This window comes from Rhyacophila brunnea, unplaced genomic scaffold (assembly GCF_057557595.1).
Source record: "Rhyacophila brunnea isolate RB1 unplaced genomic scaffold, BYU_Rbru_1.0 scaffold_6, whole genome shotgun sequence".
Classification (NCBI taxonomy): Eukaryota; Metazoa; Arthropoda; class Insecta; order Trichoptera; family Rhyacophilidae; genus Rhyacophila; species Rhyacophila brunnea.
The window spans coordinates 37,042,262-37,065,886 of NW_028233276.1; the positions used below are offsets into that span (position 1 = coordinate 37,042,262).

At 32.7% G+C, this 23,625-nt stretch overlaps 3 protein-coding genes across 3 annotated transcripts; 2 read left to right on the forward strand and 1 right to left on the reverse strand.

Moving 5' to 3' along the window:
• Window positions 1-203: 203 nt before the first annotated feature.
• On the reverse strand, window positions 204-21,279 carry LOC147065632 (uncharacterized). The gene is made up of 3 exons (XM_085956543.1): window positions 21,268-21,279; window positions 20,063-20,669; window positions 204-643 (listed from the first exon to the last, which is right to left on the reverse strand). The coding sequence occupies exons 1-3, from the start codon at window positions 21,277-21,279 to the stop codon at window positions 204-206; spliced, it is 1,059 nt and encodes a 352-aa protein (XP_085812669.1).
• Window positions 8,114-9,543, forward strand: LOC147065633 (larval cuticle protein A2B-like). The gene is made up of 2 exons (XM_085956552.1): window positions 8,114-8,125; window positions 9,037-9,543. The coding sequence occupies exons 1-2, from the start codon at window positions 8,114-8,116 to the stop codon at window positions 9,541-9,543; spliced, it is 519 nt and encodes a 172-aa protein (XP_085812678.1).
• On the forward strand, window positions 14,155-15,658 carry LOC147065634 (larval cuticle protein A2B-like). The gene is made up of 2 exons (XM_085956551.1): window positions 14,155-14,166; window positions 15,131-15,658. The coding sequence occupies exons 1-2, from the start codon at window positions 14,155-14,157 to the stop codon at window positions 15,656-15,658; spliced, it is 540 nt and encodes a 179-aa protein (XP_085812677.1).
• Window positions 21,280-23,625: the final 2,346 nt, after the last annotated feature.

The following is a 23,625-nucleotide window of genomic DNA, read 5'->3' on the forward strand; positions in this document are numbered from 1 at the left end:
GTAGGATAGGGAAAATATGCAAATCGTCACTTATGGCCAACACTCTCAATTATGTAACTTATTGAGAATGGTTAATAATACCAACAGTGTTAATAATAAAATATAACCAACCATAAAATAAAGTAAATAAGAAAGTTGACTTTTGTTTATGATAGTTTATGGGTCAATAAATAATTTACATTCCTTAATATAAGAATCTTAAATTAGTGGTAGTAGGCGGGGGCGGCTCCATAGGAGTGGGATGGGGCTGCGTAAGCGTGGGAAGGGGCTCCGTAGGCAAGAGGGGCGGCGTAGCCGAGGGGAGAAACGACCTTGGCAACTGGGGCAACAACCTTGACGGCGTGTCCAAGAGGTTCACGTCGGACGACAGCGTTGAATCCGTTGTGAGGATCAGCGGTGTAGTCAACGGTACGCTTGTAACCATCAGCATCAACAAGGGAGTAAGATCCTTCGACGACGTCTCCGTGTCTGGATTCGTGCTGGCTCTTGGAGTCTCCGGTCAGACCGTCTTGGATGTCGTAGGCGTATTCGTATTGAGGGTTGGGATCGTAGTCAGCGTCGATGGAAGCTACCTTAGCGTAGGCGACTGGAGCTGCGTATTTGGCGACTGGAGCGGCATAGGCCAAGGGGGCGGCATATCCGTGGGAAGCGTATCCCAAAGGAGAAGAGTAAGCGGGCTGGGCGATGATGCCAGCGTTGGCAACAGCCACCACAGCGGCGAAGAAGAGAACCTGGGAATAATAATAAAGAAATTGTAAGGTTAGGTTATGTTAGGTAATGGCATAGCGATGAAGAGTTTATGTGGATGTAAGAATATAATATTACTTAGGAATATTCATTTACTATAATATGAAAACTCAATATATATTAATCAATTAGGGATCTTGAAAGTTTAAAATGTCCCTCTGAGGCGGACGAAACCGGTCCAAATTATTTATTAAAGTGGAATAAGTACTAAAAAAAAAATTGCGTTTTATTAAATCAAACAACAATACAATTAGGGATCGATAAATAGCCCCACGATAGAGTATTTTATAGAGTGATTGTCTTTAAAGCCATGAGTGCGAATTTGAATCACATCATCTATAGTTTTTTGATTATGTGTGTCTGATCCAGAGCAAGGACCAAATTGGCTTGGCGAATTGGCGAACCAATCCTCGTAAAAAAATTGTTTATATAACCTTCACTATATGGAGGATTATGTTATGCTATGCTTATGAGAGAAAATGATACAAAATTTACAAGTTTTAGTAAACTGGCACTCATCATAATAATATGTAAAATGTATTTATATATTTTACCCTTATAGTGAAACTTGGGGTGCTAGAAAAAATAATTTTGGTAGTCTTATAGAGTATATTATTTACCTTGAATGCCATTTTATTAGATGTGTCCTGAAAGACTGATTCTAATTGAATATGAATTGGAAGTTTCAGTCGGAGCTATTTATATGAAAATGTGACAACTAATTTCAGTGATAATACTGCACCAGTTTAAAGGCTACGGTTGTCGACAGGCATAATCGAAACCTGTTTTACCGATATCATATTTGTAACAATGTTGATTCGATTATTTTTTTTATTGTTAATATATTTTGATCGCTTGATCGTGACATGATTAAAGGTGACCACGGTAGTTTTTTTTTATCTACAAGCGTACGAGAAACTGTAAGAATATAAGGAAATGAGAAATGTGTGTAACTATCTATATTACTATTAAAGATGCTCCGATATATAAGTATACATATTATGAAGTCTAGCATCTTTAAATGTGATGTATCATTGTGCCTTAAGGGCCCACATGCTCAACGAAGGTCAAAATGGAGGTTTTATGGTGTTTTCAAAGCATTAGCCTGAACATTCCTTAAACGTTGTAGATAATCTATGTATATAATTTTGAAGCCTTATTATTCATAGGATGTTTTTCACACTTTAATGGTCAAAGACATAGCTTATAATTAGTATCTTTAGAATTATCTTCGAATGTGTTAATCTTGCCCATTTTTTGGATAATAAAATGTTTAATTCTTGTCAAATTTGGGATCACAGAGATTATCAATATAATTTTTTATCATAAATATTTCATTATCATAATGTCGACATAAATTATACTAATGGTTTTATAAATGCGTTTAAAAATTAATAAATGCAAAAAATCTTAACACCACTGCACATGCATGTACTGAAATATGACTATATTCTAAAACATTAGAGCGAAAGGTTTAAAAGAATACTATTTTATGTAATAAAAATACATTATGCAGTCATCAAATGTTTAAAATAAATATAAAGGATAATAAAACTTCAAAATTATATAAATAGATTATCTACAACGTTTAAGGAATGTTTAGGTTAATGCTTTGAAAACACCATTAAATCTCCATTTTGACCTTCGTTGGGCATGTGAGCCGTTAAGCGTAAAGTATTCAACCAATGTGTGCTACTAATCAGTGGCGAAGGGTGGAGGTATGCTGTTAAGATTCGACATAAATAGTGCACACTTAATTTTGTCAGTTATATTTATTTGTTTACATTAAACTAAGAATAAAATTTGCAGATGGTGCTTATTAGTTTTTAAAATTCAATTAACCCTGGCTAACCAAACCATTATAGTTTATATTATTCGCTATGGGCGATCTGACTAAAATAGTACACAATTTTTCAGTTATATTTATATGTTTTTGTTTAATAACGAATTGATATTATTACAAATGGTGTTGGTTAGTTTTTTAAAATTTCTTAAGTCCTGCCTAACTAAAACATAATCGATAAACAATTTAATTCTATCTATAAAATATCAAAAAATATGTGTTTACTCCTACTGGCATAATTGTAGATATGTTATGGATAAACGAATATGTTTTTACTATTATCTACTATGGCTTGGATTAGGTAGGATTTAATTGAATTTTTAAAACTAACAAACACTATCTACACATTGTAGCCTTAGGTCAATGAAAATGAATACATTTAACTGACAAAATTAAGTGTGCACTATTTATGTCGGATCTTAACTGCCTACCTCAATATACGTATATGTTTAGTCGGTTAGGAATGTCAGGATATTTTAACCAATAACAAATATATGGATGTTCAGAAAATTTAAAAAGAGGGCTTCGAAACAGGTCAAACTAGTTAGGTATAAAATTTTACGAAAATCAAAAAAGGGTATTTCTCGCCAAAACACTAAAAAATACGCAATTGTACAAAGCCTACTAATTATTGATACTATTATTTATGCATCGTGACTGTCATACAATAATAATTATTTTTATTTATAGCATGTCACTCTTTTTTTTCTTTCTTCTGGGAAACTTTTTCACTCTAATAAAGAGATTACATTTATATTTTTGGTAAGTACGTTAGGAGTTGGAATTTAAGGTTTTTATTTAATTTTTATCGTGGAGGACTCAAAGTCAACTGAATCTACGTCCAAAAGCCTGCCACTACACCCGATGCACCTAGAATACCGTGGTAGAAGTGTATGAATATGAAAAAATAATCAATACCAGGAAACTCAGAAATAATGGAAACTGAAATACGTAACGGGTAAGGCGATAGTAGGTAACCGACTCGAGTAAGAAAGAATCCGGCTCAAACTTACACACTTGTCAAGAATACGTTTTACGTCGAATACTGAAAACTGCTCTCGGTTTATGCATTTACGCTCATTTAATGTTGGTGTATTACACGTGCATAATGCGTGCTTCATTTTCGTAGGACACTCACACATTAAAAACCCTGCATCAATATACGGCGTATTGAATATAGCCTATCGGTATTCTATTTATTATCTGTTCTGTGATCAATACATATCGAAACGTCAAGAAAGAAGACAGAAAGAATGAATTGTGGTGATAATAGAGAACAACACGAGAGTAAAGATGATAATAATAGTTTTAATGGTTTTGAAACAAAGCTATTTTTGTACCACATCAATCTAATTAATCATCATCAAAAATCAATCTAGTTAATAATAATAGTTTTGCATTAATTATCTAAACAGTGTCAAATCAACAACGGTTTGTATTTGAAGTTAAGGTTACATAAGTTAATTTGACGTATGCAATAATAATTATACTATGAGATTATGAAAACATTAAAAAAAACAAAATAATTTATAATCGTCTGGTCACTTTAAATTCAGCAAGCACAAACGTGAGTCCGACTAAATTCATGTCAAATCGTATTTTTATGTTATGTAATTGGACCGATAGTTTGCTTAGGTATCTATTAGAATCGGACAAATAATTTAACTAACGCTTTTCTGCCCAATGAAATCAATGTCACCGAAATCTATTGACCTACATTATAATATTTTGCATATTTTTTTATGGTGGCAGTAATTTTTTTTTTTTTTGAATTTATCGATATAAACTATGCATCTGATTATAACACCATGAATGTTAACGACTGATGTAATTAATCTATTTATTTCAATGTCATAATGAAGACAATTATTGTAGATAATTTAATCGTACATATTATCTAAGTACATGGGTGGCCAACCTTTTAAGCAGCCGGACCAGAGTCTAAAAATGAAATTTCCTGCCGGGCCGCACATCGGTTTTTTTATTATACAAAACAAAAAAAAATGTAATATATATATATTAATAAAATAAAACAAAAATGAGAATCAAGCATATTTATTAGATAACACTTTTTTTTAAATAATAAAAAAAATAATTTTAAATAAGTTTGATTTTGTGTGGCAGAACTAAGTGCATCAATATCGATATCGAGTGAGGTTGTTCCTACACGCAAACCGTTTTTCTTATGCACATCAATGATTCGTGTTCTCACTCGGGATTTGATATGCTTCATCCGACTAAAAAGCTGTTCACACGTGTAAGTGTTTCCAAATAGCGAAGTCGTCATAAGAGCATGTTTGTAAAATGCAGAATATTTCTCCTTGTCCAAATATGTTTTGTAAAACTCTTCCAAACCAACCTGATTGAATTTCTCCATTAACTGTTCATCGCAACATATTTCATAATGTTCCATTTGTAAATTTCCCGGTAATAAATTCACGTCTACGGAGAATGACGTTGCAAATGTAGCAAAAAGCACACGGTCCTTTTTAAAATCTTGAGCTAATATCGAATCTTAATTTGCGAAATTAGCACATAGCGGCAGCATTTGATATTATTTTGATTTTCTCACTACTCCACGGGCTACAAGTTGACACCCAGTGGGCCGCGGGCTTGCCACCCATGATCTAAGATATACATTAAAAAATCATTTTATTCTAAATGATAATGAATTTCACACCAGTTCGTGTATTCTCTTTCATAATAATAGTATCATTCAAGGCCTTTTTAAAAACTTTTTTTTCAGTGTATGGTGTGTATATGGTAATACGAGTATATTATATAATATAACATATCTACCAAGTACCAGTTCATGCTGGCCAAATTCAGGTGTCAGCCTGCTTTTTAAATCTGATTCCTGAACGTGTTCTGTATTGCGTCTTTTATCAAGTACATTCTGACTCAGATATCCCCTATCCACGTGGATAGTTTATTATTACGACAATGAACAGTAAGTACCTATAATATAATTAAACATTACACCCATGATGGCTGCGCGGCTTAAACGTCGGGCTATAGCTTCGTGGGTCCCATGTTCGAATAATAGGTCTGGCAAGTATACATATTGTTTTTCAATTTGTGTGTGAGTCAGAGTATGGACCTAATAGGTTGAACAAGTGGCTGACTTCCATTTCTCGTAAAAACACAATTCTGTTTATAAAAACCTCTACTCTGTGGAAGCCCATATTATTATGATCTTAATAGGATCGGACATGGTTGGAAAAAAATTAAAAAATTGATATTATTTCTTCTATAGAATGTTGGGCAAGTGTGACAACAATAAAATGGTGATACATCCTGTAATTAAAATATTAAAACATTTTAAAAATTGGGGATTGCTTATTTTTTTACACTAACTTTTCATTGATGTATAAATAGCCTTACGGTGGGATTGTAGAGTGCCTATCCCCGATGGTGTGAGTGGGGTTTTTAATCATATGACATTTTGTTTTTTGAATGCATAGGAAAATAGTTTACAACGATTCCTTGAAAAAAGTCTCTTAATAAAATCTTCTCTACTTGGAGAACCATACGCAATGTTTATGAAAAAAATACTTACTTTTGGGTACTCCTTTCAAATATAACTCTCATAATAACACGATATCATTAATTTAAAATATTGCATAAGTACCTACACATTTTTAAAATTATGCAAAGTGCATCTAAAATCATATTTCATAAGATTACAAAATCTCTAGAGATAATTTTGTTTCCATTCGTCCATTTGAAATTTAATGTCGATTTGTAGTTTTTCAGAAAGCCATTATTTAGCTGTAAATGACGATTTCCATAATTATTTTCACATGGTTTGGAGATGGTAGAGGTAATGGAACGTAAGCCATATGCTGATCATGTGGGGCCAGTAGACTCTAACAGAGCTGTTGTTGATGGACAGGAGACGCATGCATTGCAAACTCGGATCTACTGTTAACTACAGCTCTACAGGACTTTCAGAAAAAGAATTTCATCTTCGTATAGTACCTATATTGAGTTTAATCACGTAAAACAATTTAAGAAAATTTAATATTGAAATCAAAAAGATTTCAATCTTTCAATTTTTTCAACTTCTATGGATGTAGAAAAATAATATATTTTTTGTGTGCACTCAATTTTTATGTATTGGACACTTTTCCGTGAATGAGTTTAGTTATTGAAAAATTCATAACGACTTAATATTAATGTAAAACTATTTATAGGTGTCATTTAAAAAAAAAACTTAGATGCAAATAAGAAAGCCTGCAATGTTCGATTGATAACGAGTCAGTATCTGAAGCCGTGAGCCGCGGTCGCAAATCTCTCATCTTTAGATATCATGTACCAAATAGTTTGAACAAGTAGCTAACATCCATTTATCGTAAAAAAAATACTGTTAAAAACCTACGTTGGGAAGCGACTAAGATCCACATCGGACTGTAAAGTCTATGAATATACTGGTCGTAAGCTATAGTTCTCCAGTTTTGAAGACCCAGTCTGATGGAATTTCTAAATCCAGAAAAGCCATCTTAACTTGTGTCTTTAAATTATTTTTTTATAATACATAAGATGAAAATAATCACCTGTATCGTGTAATATTTAACAAATATATATTTACAGTGGTGGGTGAAGGGATGTGAAGATCGGACAAATTGACTAATTTGAGACCCCAAACGATGTACAAATTAAATAAAAATAACAAATTCTAGTGTAAAATATTAGTGTAAAATATTAGTGAGAATGACAGTGATGATACATAATAATAGTGGTTTATTTTTTTGTATAAAGTAATTATTATTTTAATTTGCACTAAAGAGACCCTGAGGCCCAATGACAGTAGTGTGGTAATAATATAAGTGAAACAATTACAAACTCCCAGACTTTGAGAAATCACATAAATATATTATATTGACATCAGCAGAAATCGAACCAAAACCTTATTCACTAGACTAAAAGTGATTATATTATGCCCACACTTGATGTTAGTTGCGGGGATTTTGCTTTATGTAATATTATTTTATAGGTACTCAATTTGTGTGAAATATAAATCTTTTAAGATTTTTGTATAATTTAATAATTGAGTGACTTTTTTGAATTATTTAAAGATTTTTTCCAATTTTTCTGACAAATAGATTGCGTCATCTAAGTCAAAGAAAATATCCGGTATCTACTAATGCAATTTAAATCGAATATTGATAATGTGCAGCAGGTGGTATAATATATAAGCGTGTTTCACAGAAATTTTATATTGGAATGCAACTGTTGCACTAAATATGACGAAATAGCCCTTAAATTGCACAAAGTAATATCATAAATCAGTAATGCACGTTAGAATTGTCATGTATGAACACACTAAGTACAGCAGCAACCTGTTCTACGCCCAGGCATAATATACTCGAGTAGGCACGAGCTCAAATGTCTCACATGTGACAAAATTCATTCATTAAAACAGCTGATTTTTGCAACTTCGCCTTATAAATAGAGCGACAATTTCACTAAGAGACACAAACATTCACAAGTAGTCAAGTAGACAACATAAAACTAAAGAAAATGGCATTCAAGGTATGTATGATTACATATATTTACAGCCATAATAACATAAGTGCGGTAAAATCCAATTTAAAATAAGTGATAATATAAGTTATTTTGTTTCTAAATATAATTTAAATGGTGTCTATAAAATTGTTATATCTTGTACTCTGCAACAGGAAACATAACAAGTATTAAGTATAGTAATTTTGTAGATATATCTACAAATAAATATATACGGATAATCGTTTAACTAGTCATATATTTTTTATTATAGTATCGTAAAGTAAATATCATATTAAATGAAGAAAATAAAAAGAAAAATAAAATCAACACTTTCGCTTTTAATCTATAACAAAATGTTATGATTTTCTACATAATGGAACAAAATTTGTTTTAAGATAACTAGTTGTTAGTTACTTGTACACGCCATTGGATCTAAAGAAAAATAAAAATTATACTAAAATATCAATTATTGATAGCTAAATTTGTATCTCAGAAATGAAAGCCATCATAGTGTTAATGTAGTAGTGGTAATGTTTATTATAGTTACTATCAACTGAGGTTACTTGATGGAAGTTTAATTTAAATTATAAGAAATATGTTTATACGATTCTATAGAAACCGAAGCAGGTGGCTTAAATATTAACTTTATTTTTGATGACATATTGATAAACTTTTGTTAATGATAGACTCCTAAATATATCATTTATTTTACATTGTCTCTATTAGTTTATTACTATAGGATTGCTAGTAATTAACTGTGCATTAAAATTATTAATACAATATACATAGATTTATAAAAATATATAAACCTTTTTAGTGAATTAAATAACATTAATAAATAATGCTTAATTATCATCATCGTTCAAATTAATTGAAAAATATATAAAAACAAAATTTAAAAATTATACTTATAAGTGATTTGTTTCAACTAATTCCAGGTTCTCTTCTTCGCCGCTATGGTGGCTGTTGCCAACGCTGGCATCATCGCACAACCCGCCTACGGTTCTCCTTTGGGATACACTTCCCACGGATATGCCGCCCCCCTGGCTTATGCCGCCCCAGTCGCCAAATACGCAGCTCCAGTCGCCTACGCTAAGGTAGCCGCCATCGATGCTGACTACGATCCCAACCCTCAATACCAGTTCGCTTATGACATCCAAGACCATCTGACCGGAGACTCAAAGAGCCAACACGAATCCAGGTCCGGAGACGTCGTCCAAGGATCATACTCCCTTGTTGATGCTGATGGTTACAAGCGTACCGTCGATTACACCGCTGATCCCCATAACGGATTCAACGCTGTCGTCCGTCGTGAACCTCTTGGACACGCCGTCAAGGTTGTTGCTCCAGTTGCCAAGGTCGTGTCTCCACTCGCCTACGCCGCCCCAATCGCCAAATACGCCACACCCCTCGCCTACGGAGCCGCCCCCGCCTACTACCACTAATTTAAAACTTTTCTTATATTAAGAAAATGTACCTGTATTATTTATTGACCCATAAAACCGCATAGTTATCCAATTTGTCTTTTATTTATTTCAACCTATATTACTATAGTACACATTTTTATGTTGTATGTACTGAGAAGAAGATATACCTATATCGCACACAATTTATTAAAATAATAATTGATTTTTTCTAAACGTTATTAATGAATTTACTAAACAATGAATAATTTGTAGTCATTGACAAAAAATGTTCTTCTTGAAATATATTAACAAAGCGATAAATTATTTAAAGATTTATATTATTATTTCTCCACTATTACAGATAGTGATTCTTGTTCTCATATAATATAATTATTAGATCATATAACATAACTCTGGAAAAATGTGTTATAAAAACTCTAAAATAACATTTTATAATAGACAAATAATGTAGATGAAATTATCAATGGGTTAGTGCACAGATATTTTATGTACAGTTTTGAATGTTTTGAAAAAATCGAATGCAAAATTGACATATTATTATTACTTATGTATTTGAGTCAGGCAATATCTATTTAAATACCCTATTTGGACATAAAACATAACTCACGGGTATGGTACAGAACAGCGTGTTGTGATAATAATTTCGGTAAAAACTGGACATTTTTACTTGCATTTGGCTTGAGAGATAAGTATTATACATCAGTGCTTAAATTGAAAATTTGACGAATCCGAGCGCTTGATAATGTTATGAATGAAGTGTGGTCAATTAAAAAAACTGATACCTACATTAATTGAATTAATGCAATAATATGATTTAGATTTATGACATGCATATACCTACCAAATATTTAAACAGGTAAAGTTTGCCAGCATTGTAGGTTAAAATAGACTGTACATTTTTCTATTCTTCTCTTTTTTCTCGTTAACTGTGCTCAAAGGCAATGCATGGTATGCCAACCCTTACATGATGTTTAACGATTATTCAATCAGTTAGATTTACAAAACAAATACACAAACATGCATAATTTACGGAATAATATATTCCTACCAATTATAGGACATTTTTAGTAAATGAATACATTATCGTTATCAAAAAACTTTTCACCCCTAGTTTCTTCAGCCCCCCACCGTTTTTATTTTGAATATTTCCATCTAGTTTTAGGACAGCCCGGTGAGTGGTACTTGGGTCAAATGAAAATTTTTGGTACTCTGAAAACGTCCACGATGGCCGAGCGGCTTATGCGTCAGCTTACAATATCGTGAGGTCCCAGTTTCAAAGCCTGGAACTGGAAAATACACATTTATCGTCATAGTCGAGCAAGAGGTTAATATATATTTCCTATAAAACCAAAAATTTGTTAATACAAACCTCCACTAGTGGAGGACCATATTATGATCTTAATAAGATCGGATATGGTCAAAAGAAAAAAGAGTATGCACAGGAGGGGGTCCTGCACTGAAAACGGTGCTCGAAATTCAAGAATTAAAAATAAACGATAATTAAAAATAACCAAATCCAAAGTTTGAAAACCGAGAAAATTCTGTTCTTAGGAATCGTCATTAAAATTTATTATTCGCTGTAGAAATATAATATGTATATAATTATTGTGGAAGAATAACGATATTTTTTTTGACTATTGAGTACTATAGATAATCTTCGAATAATATTTATTGTATACACAATTAACAGTTTATCATAAGACCGTCTAAGGAATGACTTCATCTGCGTCACTATACTTGAATTTGAGAAGAAAATATAATCAATTAAGCCGATGTTAGAACTATTTCATGTAATTTTACGTGTAATATTGGTGAGGTGAAGAAAACCGACAGTATTAAAAATTAATGAAGTATTAAAGTAGGTCGGCCTACCCAGAGAATTTTGATTGTTTTGATAAAAGAAATGTACCTACATGTAGGTGCCTACAAGAAAAATGTTGGCTTTTTATATATTTGGGTAACTTATTAATAATAAAAGAGCTAAATAATAATAATAAATTATTTTTCCATGGGCTCTAATAATGCTGCGAATAGGATCCCTGAATGGTTAGATCCGCCCCTGCCTTGAGAACCTTACTAAATTTACTGAATTTATACATTTTAAGAGCGAAATGTAAAAGAGTTAGAAAAATGAAGAGTGACGTGGCATGGAAAGTTATATGCTGAGTATCTTCTTCTTATTGTGCCATCCCCTCTCAGAGGTCGGCCACCATCAAGGCAATCTTATATTTGTCATCTGCTACCCGGAACAGTTCAAAGGAGCTGCACTCGTACCAATCACGGAGGCTCTTAAGCCACGAAATGCGGCGCCGTCCTCTGCTACGCATTCCATTGATCTTTCCTTGAATGACAAGTTGGGGAATGCTGTATTTTTGTCCTCTCATAATGTGGCCGAGGTACTGTAGTTTCCTGGTTTTGATACTACGTAGAACTTCTCGGTCCTTCCTCATTCGATTGAGAACTTCAACATTTGTCACCCGGTCAGTCTAAGGAATTTTGAGGATGCGTCTATACAGCCACATCTCGAAAGCTTCAAGTCTCCGTGACATCTCTTAGTATAACAAAAAAATATAAAAAAATACACAAATTCTCAAACAATCAGATAAGAGTATGCAATGTGATAAACGTCGCCAAAAACTGATGAAAATATGGTATTTGGTTGGACATTACTACATCGCTATTCGGAATGTCTCTGAAATTAAATTTGTCTAATGTCCTCTAAGAATAGATCCACCATGGGGCTATCTCTTATCATTATGAATTAAAGTAATTAAACTATGAAATTCTTTCACGGCAAAAATTCAGCCAGCGTCTAACCAATAAACATTTACAGAAATCAGAAGTAACATCAACGCATGGTGCTTCACGAAACCTCTACATTCACACTCAGTAAATATTATCATATCATAAAATATTATATATCAGTATATTATTTTCAATTAATTTTTGAAATTTTGCTGAATTATAATAGGTGTGTTACCTATAAATAATATTTAAGAGTTTTTAAATATACAAGTAATTTTTGTTTAAAAATTAAATGACCGATGATTTATTATATTTTATTAATTAATGGTAGCTCTTGCCTGATAGCTCGCGTGCTTCTGAAAAATATTCGATATTGCTAATTTGCTTACACCACCAACAGTTCTGTGATGTGTTACGTAGTACATTTTATTCGATTTGTCAACTTTAATACGAGTGCACATGTTTTCTTTTACAGTGCCGAATTTAGAAGTTTTTACGCCACGCGTTATATGAACAAATATATAATAGTCTTGATTATTATTGTGTGTTACCGAAAAGGCTATTGCGTAATTAATAAATCTGTGAAATTAAATATTTTATTTTAATTTATAATTTATGATATATTAATTTCTATACTTAATAAGTTTGATTTAAAAAAGTATAAGTCTGTCGCCCGCCAGACTTCTTGCGTCATATCAGGTCATAAAGTGGTTTGGCAAAAGTTTTATTGCCACTTGAATTCTGGCATTTTTTTTTTAATATTTGTAGATATATATTGTGCCTAACAAGATGTTTTATCAGGGTATATCTAGGTTTTAAAAATTTAAAAAAAATAACAAAATACTAATTAGGTGGTGCTTTTTTTGAAAGAGAAGCTAAAAAATAAAAAGTCTTGATTTTGAACAGGAACTGAATTTTCAAAATTTGGCGGTGAATCTTTTTTTGGTAATAAATCTAATAAGTAAATAGAAAAAAAGCTTCCAAATTTGAAACGGAACGTAATTTTCTAAATTCTCGAATTTGATCTCAAAGGGAGGAAACTTGGACCGTACGAGTAAAAAGAGAAATACTTATAGGTATTTCTTGAGAATTCTCGAGATTCTCTAGAATTGAAAAATGTTTGAATCTCGAGAACCTGAATTGTCAAGAAATCAAATGCACTAAAAACAGGTCTTGGGTGTAAGTCATTAAATTAATGGATGTAAACTGAAATTATTTCAATGTATAAAAGATATACTGCAATACGTAGTAAGTATATTATCAAACGTTATTTGCGGTAAAAAAATGAATAATACATAATAAATTATTGTTTGGTAATTTCATAATGATCATTATTTTCATTCGACATCGAAGTGAATAGGTAATGGTTTTTTTTATTAATATTCCTGTGATTCTCTTCAACAATATATTATTGCCTGTATTGAATACATAATATATTTAACGACATCCAAAATAACAAAAATTATTACATAATTATGTGTTTTAAAAAATATGAGCTCAATTACCTTAATAATTTTCGATATATTTTTTTATTTCGTCACCTGTCCCTTTTCCTTACGAACATAATAAAAAGGTCTTGTTTCACAATTAAAGAGTTCATATTATTATGTAATGTTTATTGGGCATTGGGCCAGATATGCCACCGATTACGTCTCTTTCACTCTACACTAAAACTTTATTGTCATACAATCAGATTATCGAGGCAGAAACCAGTTATACGCCCATGCATAAGTCAAATAAACGAAATTGGTCCGATCAGGTGTCACATGTGAATTTCAGGACAAAAATCAGCTGATTTTTGCAACCCGCCGCAGCTATAAATACAGTATTATTTTTCGGAGAGTTACAATCAGTCGACAATAGTCAACTATTCAATACCTTAAAATGGCATTCAAGGTACAGCATAAAAAAAGTGTTTATAATAATACATACCTACTATGTTTATTTTACAAAAACGTAATTTCTTCGACGGCAACGTTCTTCTATACAAGTCTGATTAATAATATATTTTCTATTTACATTATAAATAATATTAAACTTGCATAGTACATATACATAATATTTATATAAAATCATTTATAAATGTATAATATGATATTATATAATTTAAATTAATCAAATCTAAAATCTATCTAAAATAGCATCCAAAATAGCATCTAAAATATCTTAGAAAATGCAATGTTAAATAATATTAACTTTTATTTTTAGACAATATCAATATTTAATTTTTTTAAGTACCCACAATTTAACCATGTAGTAATATTGCATATTCAATCGTCTATACTCCAATAAAACCTTTATCCAATTTTCTCTATCTAAAAACAGTTTTCATTATATGTGTGCTATTTTTTTAAAATTTTTATATAATTTATTCTATAATTATTGAGATGTGATCGTTATAAAGTTAAATTTGTTAAAAAAAAACTACTCTGTGTACTGTATTATATATTAAAACCGTAATATAATAATATTATTATAAAACATAACTTAGTAAAGCTTCAGAAACTAATATCTTTTAAAATTTTAAACTTGTGGAATAATTGAAAAAACGCATAGAATCAATAGATTAATCGGTAAAGCACTCGACCGGCATACTATAGATGTATTTTATAATCACAATGCTATGAAGTAATTTTAAGCAATGTAGTTTTGATAAATATTATTATTTTCTTAAAAAAGTGTACCTATATTATTGAGTTAAATAAATAAAATATGATTTAACAATATTATTCTATTAGTCATTGTTGTGTTAAAAATATTGAGTCACTGCTTTAAATGTTAGATTCATGCTAAACATATAGACGTATTCCTAAAAAGTATAACGAACAACTAATTAACATATCGTTTTAATCATTTACAGGTCCTCTTCTTCGCCGCCGTGGTGGCTGTTGCCAACGCTGGCATCATCGCCCAGCCCGCTTACTCTTCTCCTTTGGGATACGCTTCCCACGGATATGCCGCCCCCTTGGCCTATGCCGCTCCAGTCGCCAAATACGCAGCTCCAGTCGCCTACGCTAAGGTAGCTTCCATCGACGCTGACTACGATCCCAACCCTCAATACGAATACGCCTACGACATCCAAGACGGTCTGACCGGAGACTCCAAGAGCCAGCACGAATCCAGACACGGAGATGTTGTCGAAGGATCTTACTCCCTTGTTGATGCTGATGGTTACAAGCGTACCGTTGACTACACCGCTGATCCTCACAACGGATTCAACGCTGTCGTCCGTCGTGAACCTCTTGGACATGCCGTCAAGGTTGTTGCCCCAGTTGCCAAGGTTGTGTCTCCCCTCGCCTACTCCGCCCCTCTCGCCTACGGAGCTGCCTCTCACGCCTACGGAGCTTCCCCTCACGCCTATGGAGCCGCCCCCGCCTACTACCACTAATTTAAAACGTTTCTTATATTAAGATATGTTTATTATTTATTGACCTATTAAACCGCATAGTTATCATTTACTACTGACTTTTATTCAATGCCATTCTTTATATTGTTTGAAAAGCTTTCGTGCAATAGCACTCATTTCGGTTAAGAAATTGATTACAATGTTAAATTCAATATTTAACTAATTAGGTTTTTCCTCAGAATATAAACTTTAGAAACACACTTAATTGCTTCTAAAAGTTTATACAATGAATTTGAAAACATTTTTTTACTAACTACCTACCTTAATGTTTTGCTTTTACCCAAGTAAGTTTGTTTGCACGTAGGTATGTTTTTAAAATTTTAAACATCATTATTACTTTATATATAATTGTCTTGAATTATCTGTAACGGATGAGAGTAAACATAAGAAAATGGTAAGAAATAGCGAGACATTGAGAAGACGTGTTAAAAATACACTCATAAATGCAAATTTTCAATTTAAATAATCTGAGAAATCGTTTATTTTAATCGGATCGTGAAAAAAAATAAATGGTTTGGACCATTGAAGTCCGATGCATAAGGCACTGGTTCTCCATACCGGGAGTTCCAGGTTCGATTCCCGATAAGGTCACTATACATATCTGTCATTTTTTCAAGTCTGTGTATATATCTATTTCATTGCTTCTATACTCCTAATATTGTAGTGGTACTGCATTATTGTATGTAAATGGGGCTCGTGGCCTGTTGTAAGGTTAAAAATATGTATTCGGTGAGTTTTCTAGTTATTGATAAAAGGGAGATTAGTGGCAAAATAAGATTATGTTTTGAAAAATGTTTGACCTATATGAACACAATACCTATATATGAGACCTATATACAGAGAGTCTAAACCAGCAAATAATGTAGGGGTCCTTTGCTATCTTCAGCAATGCCGATTGTAGAATACAAGAAACGCTGGAAAAAACAAGCGCACACACAAAAGTATTTTGGGGGGAAAGGATTTACTTTCCGAAAAAAAAACTAATAATTTCCTTTTGATTTTTAAGGCGGCGGGGTTAAGAAAACCAACCTCATACCAGCCATAGCCACGAAAACGAAAAATATTTTACTTAACATATTACTATATCGAACTTATAAAAATAATCATGTCCAATAAATCTTATTTTAATTAGTTTGACGTGACTGATCATTTAATTATAGACTGCCATGGAAATTCAAGAAAATATTTAAAAATCTTGGATAATTTACTCTTTTTGATAATCACCCAAGGTAACAAAACAATAATGAATTGTTCAATATGAAGTCACTAGCATTGAACTCTAGCCATATGTTGTAATAATTACTTCCTACCGTTTTGGCCCACCTAACTAACACACTTATTATAATGTAATCAAAAATCATATCTAGCCCTGAGGAAACAATTATTTATGGTTAGCATTATTTACAGATGGTTAGTTAGTTAGTTATTATAGTATTATCGAATCACTTTAAAGATTATTCTACATAATTATACACTATTTTATATTATTATAATTGCGCTATTCTGTGCATTAAAAATATAGGGTCCGTTTAGAAAAATAAATCCATAATATAACATTTTATATTGATTTTTTACAGATGAATGGAGCGAGGGTTATTTTTATTTCGATTATACCTTAATTTTTAAATCCACTTATTTCCGGTCTTACGGCGGTTGATACTTACCACGCCTCATCCCTTCCAAGGGGATTTCATTTATTGATTTAATTTCTATTAGACGTTTTCATTTTCCGTTGTAGACTTTAATATTTTAGCATTTAAATTTCTCCCTCGTATTATATGTTCGTATTATTTTTAATTCGTGTGCATATTTTTATCAAATGTTTTTTTATTTTGTGAACTTCAGTTGAAAACATTTATTGTGTCAATGAATTTTTATACACAAGGTAAATGTCTTGGGCGTAATAATTATCCTTAAACAATTGACATGGTCTACTATCAGTGTTTTTTTCTATTTTAGAATCATCGATGATCAGTTTTCTTTACACATCTGGTGGATTCATTGTATCTGCAAAATTGATCTACAATTCTTAAATAGGTTTTTGATCTTTACGCGAAGTAAATTATTCTAAAGCAGTTAATTAGTCAATGTATCCGAATGAAAATATATAGCAAATCTGAATTGGATGACTGTGTAATTAATGCGTTGTAAGAACTATCTTTCGGAATGGTGGTAATAAACAAATTAAAAGGATAGTAAAATAATCACGCAATGCATCAATTAATAGGCGATAAGTTTAAATATTAACGTGATGTAACTTTAATTATTTCACGACTTATAACTACTACATGCAAACGCAATCAGCATTAATAAAACATAATTTATTATTGCAGCTATGAATTATATTATCTAATATACTTTTGAAGACATTCGAGTGCATCTAAAGAGATGTTTATTTTCATAAAAATGTGATAAAGTATTTTTAATTATGGCTGTTAACTTACAAACTTTTGGCAGTCTCATTAAAGGGACGAGATCGCTTAGGGGTGATAGATGTAGAGATGGAAGTCGGATTGGAGGTTGCTCCAATGAATGGAGGAGCGAGCTATTATTACAAAGTAAACATTCGGTACAAGAGCTATGTTACTGGTCCGAGGCTCGTTAGGTTAGTCCCGGGCACCGTGAGCGAATGCTTCAGGACGAAATGTGACGAGAGAGTGCACTGGTTCGAGGCTAGGTGGTAGATGATCTGCGGAGTGATCCGGAGACTGAGATTTGACTAGCATGAAGATTGATACTAAAACTAACTAACTTACTATGACACGCTATATATATACATGAATATTCGGTTGATGTAGTTTGCAATTGGAAAACCTGCTGGCCTCTGCATTATTGCAATTTTAAGCGTTTCGATGACCAAGCTCGAGGTAACCGAACCCCATCGAAGAATGTCAAGCGTGTAGATTATGTTGACTGTAAATGGGACGATTATGCGTCGAAATAATGCTGATGAGGCCAGAGGTCATTGCCCACTACAAACTGAATACCATTAATCTTTCAACAATACAGGTAGTGACGTCCCTAGAGAAAGTGCCGCCCTTCAGCAGACATAATGCCGACCCCTTTCATATTTTTTATTTTCCAATTTTCTGAAAATTCTCTAGGTACCTACTTACCTATTTATTATTTTTTCTCGGCTTTTAAGCAAACAAATAAAAATTTAAATCGACATACACACCATCGACTGAGAATTTCCACGTAACCTACATCGATTAAAACGGTGATGATTTTAGGTTCATGGAGGTCTGTGGTACAGGCAGGTTTGGAGACACCATTGTAAAAAAAATTCATGTGCGATAAAATGCCAATATAATACAACATTACTTATATTGGCAGGATTTTTTATGCGTCAATTATTTTTTAAACTAATGAAGTGATCGCATCGCCTGTTTCATTGAAAACCACTACTGCTCTCAAAAGTTGTAATATTTGTATTCGTTGCTTCATTCGTTGCTCTTTATAATATACCCCTCCGGCATTTCCGGCGGGATTTGTCAACCGTGTGCCAAATGCACGGGATTTTTTACTATTTTATTCTTTGGAACTTATATTCAATGGGCACTTGTGAATTTAAAGTCCAGTAAACTCAGTAAAAGTACACTTGAATGCTTAGTGAACTTAGGATGGTAAACTGCTTTTGAGATATTTCCAAGCTTAAGATAATGGTTTAAACCTAAATGTGGGAGTTCGTGATACGTTTGATAAAAACCGGGTGGATCAGTTTGGAGGGGTCTATGTTTGTAGCGGGAAGATCACGACTCAGCTAGGAATCCATTATTATGCTTGGAGTGCAGGACTTGTTGATAATTTAAGGGAATGGAAGAGAAGATTAGAGGACTCCCAACCTCGAAGCACCATTGGAAAAAGCAGAAGAATTCCTTTTCGGTGAAAAGTTTACGGTACATTTGCTATTGAAAAGTCTTTGAACATTGCAGTACATTTTTTTAAATTTGTGTAGTCGTCGTGTATTCTTCATTTTTCTTCCTTTAGGATCTTTGCAGTAGTTATTCTCACAATATGGTGAGACACAGCTATAACCAAAAAATATATCTTTCAAAGATATTGCATTAATTTTTTGTAATTCGTAAAAGTTCCTTATCGAGTAAATAACTATCTGATAATATTTTAACTCTGGTGGATCAGATACAAGGCATAAAAAAACCAGCATTTTACTAGGTTTTTATGGCCATTATCTTCATCATGGTTAGGAATATAGAAGAGATATAGAGAAGTAGATATATTGAGTGAGTTGTACTGGTTTTCTACTTTAGGGTTTTTGGCGAGCATAATAATAAAATATGTGGATATATTTTATGCTTATTTAATAGGTCAATAAATAATTACATGGTCGTTTAACAATATTTAGACAGGCAATTTAGTGGTAGTATGGGGAGGCAATTTTGGCGACTGGTGCAGCATAAGCTACGGGAGCGTGGTATGCGATTGGAGCGGCGATCTTAGCAACAGGGGCAGCATAAGCGATGGGAGCAGCGGCGTATTTGGCGATGGGAGCGGCATAAGAAACTGGAGCGGCGGCTACTTTCACGGCATGACCGAGAGGTTCCTTGGAGACGACAGCGTTGAATCCGTTATGTGGATCAGCGGTGTAATCGACGGTGCGCTTGGTGCCATCGGGATCGACGAGGGAGTAAGATCCCTTGACGACGTCTCCTTCGCGGGTTTCGTGTTGGCTCTTGGAGTCTCCGGTCAGATGGTCTTGGATGTCGTAGGCGAAAGAGTATTGAGGATTTGGGTCGTAGTCAGCGTCGATGGTGGCAACTTTGGCAATGGGGGCTGCGTAGGCGAGGGGAGCGGCAGCGTACTTGGCGACGGGAGCGGCATAAGCAATTGGGGCAGCGATCTTAGCTATTGGGGCGGCGTATCCCAAAGGGGCGGCATACCCATGGGAAGCATATCCCAAAGGAGCAGAGTAAGCTGGCTGGGCGATAATACCAGCATTAGCAACTGCTACCACAGCAGCGAGCAAGAATAACTGTAAAAACAAAAAGAGTTTATATAACACTGGAATCCTCATGATTGATACATAATTAGTTAGACTTTGAAGTTAATATTGTTATAGTTTAGATAACTTAAAAAGTAATTGATAATACTTTGGGACTTAAATAGAATCGGCGCGTTTTCTATTGGCAGTGTTGTTCCTCGTTTTATTTTTTAAATTTAGCATGTCATCTGAAATCATGTAGATCTGACGACTACAATGTGCTGCTGGTGGTTAATTATAAGCACATTGAAACAGCACCAAAATGTTTATAATCGTTTTTTTCAAACTAAGCATTTATGCCTCCCTTAAAATTATATCACGTTAATTTGACTATTCAATGGGCTGTATTGATATAATAAAAAAAAAATATTGTCGTGTAGCTGTTAAAACCTTCAATGTAAGATTGTAGGTTTTAATCGTATAATGACAATATAATATTGCACTATGTAATTTTTAATTCACTACAAAAAAACATTTTTTTTTTAATTTATGGGTAGGTAGGTACTTATTCGATTTCACCATTTTTTTTAAAACACTCTTAAAAAAATAACTTAAAAAATAAAACACTAAAAATTACTTTTGTATGTACCTTGAATGCCATTTTGCAAAGATGTATATTGTATGAAAGTCACAACAAAAATCATGCCTGTCGTTTGCAAACTGAGTGAATTTATACTCCAGAGAGCCACCACCTCCGACAACTACATAGTTAGTTTTATTTGAGATGATTATGCACACATACAAGCCTCATTTGCGTGCAGACAAACATTCACAGTAACAAAAGATTGTACAATTGCATCACACACTACATCGATCTTATACATACAATCATCCCGCTACTTGTCTATGTATATGTGTGTACTCAAGTGAAAAATACTAATACACAATAATATGTAATGTTACCCTGTATTTACTTTGAAACAAAATAAACTACCAACCGACTGTACCATAATAAATGTAATTAAATTAAATATAATGTCTTTTTGTATCTTAGTGTGTGTTTGAAATACATCTACAATAAAAAGCGCCCTTATATTATTATTTTGCACATGCTATTCTTACGATCAGACCAAGGGTATTAAACGCGAAATTTGTTTCATTACAAAACTTTGTTATTGTTATAGAGATAATTTATAACTACGAATATACCATTGTTAAGTGGAACCCATTCCAGTCTAATCCAGTGCTTCAGCACTGTGCGTTCTCATCCGGTGGCTCCGGGTTCGATTTCCGGCGAGGTTACAATATATTTATGTGGTTTTCTCAAAACCTGAGTGTTTATGTGATATTTTCACTTCTACTACTACAATACTATAATAGTTGTGCTATGCTGAATATATACTTATGTACATATATATTATATTTCTTATTGATATTTAAAAAATCTATATTCATTATTTATAAAATATGTACCATGCATTATTCAATGTCAAATCACTTGTTTATTCTCTCAAGGTGCAGAACCAACCTGCCACTGGTAATGCCAATTGGGAGGGCGATAACTATGTTCAATGAAATTGCTTCGGGTGTTGATATATTCCACCTACGTGAGAATGAGTTTAAGTGGACGTTGTTTTATAAATTCTTAAAATAGGGTCTGCTTAACTCATCCGGTGTACCTACTTCCTTGTACCTATCTAATTTATCTACTCATCTATCTCTTTTTTTTATGTAATACTGTTATATTTATATATCTTTGTTTCTAAGTGTCATGTTGTGAACGTCTTAAACTTATAATTAGTAATGTCCACAATATGTTAAAAAAAATTGAAATTGAATTATTTCTAAAATAATGTTGTATTATTAGAATATTTTGTTTCACGGATTGTCAATATTCCCAGAGGTACGATAAATTAAACCGGTGTTAATTAAAATGTGTGCCGTGATCGACAAAAGCCAAACATTCTTAATTAGATTCGCTGATGAAAATGACACAATTATCACAATAATTACTGATTTACTGTGTATTTTCTTCAAGCGATAATAAAAATAATGTAAATTGCTCATCGCTTTGTTGATCCATCCTTTATTTAAGATGACATACCTTTGTGTTATTCATGTTTTCTTTAGACATATTTTTCTTTCTAAACCCCAAATACTTTTTATATTTTGCAATCCGTATCTGCTTTATTTACGTTAAGATTTTGAGACATAGGAAAACCTTTTAGTTTGATCAGTTGGTCAGCAGCTAGAAAAGGATAAAAAAGTTGACATGTTTACATATTATCTAGATGCCACCCATTCCATTGCTAAATGAAGCTGCGTGCCGTGCGTTTGGTTTGTGGGCGAGCGAACGCATTCGTATACAATTGCTCGAGACCGTAGACCATTTCGCTAGTGCTCGCACTAGACGCTCAGAATTAAAAAAATATTTTTCTATTTTTTTACGCTATATAGTATTTTTAAGCGGTCAAAATGCAACCATTAGGTAAAAATATCCATAATTTAAGTTATTTTAAAGAAACACGGTCACTTGGTATTAAAATATATAATAATATCCAAATAAATTATCACGAACATGTATCAACTTACCTATGAAACGTAATACCATCTTCTTGCTTATCAGTACGGCTACCATATTTTAATACAATACACAAAACCATCTTTTCTACTTAATTAACTAAAAATATTTACCACTGACTTTATGTTTAACATAAAAAATAGCAATTTTAGCAACACGGTTATCGACGCTTCGTTAAGCAATAAGGTAAGATTTGGCGGCTACGCCGTAGCAAACCATCTCCCACATCTGTAAACCTTTTATCTTACTTTAGCGTGTGTCGCAGAGATTAAAAGGGTGCCGAATACTTTCTCACTCGCACTTATGCATCGTTTTTGTTCAGGTCTTGTTTCAAATATAATTCCGAGTGCAATTGCTATTACCTCAACATATACATTTTTAGATCACCCTGAAATATTTTTTCATCAGGTTTATATAGATACCCAA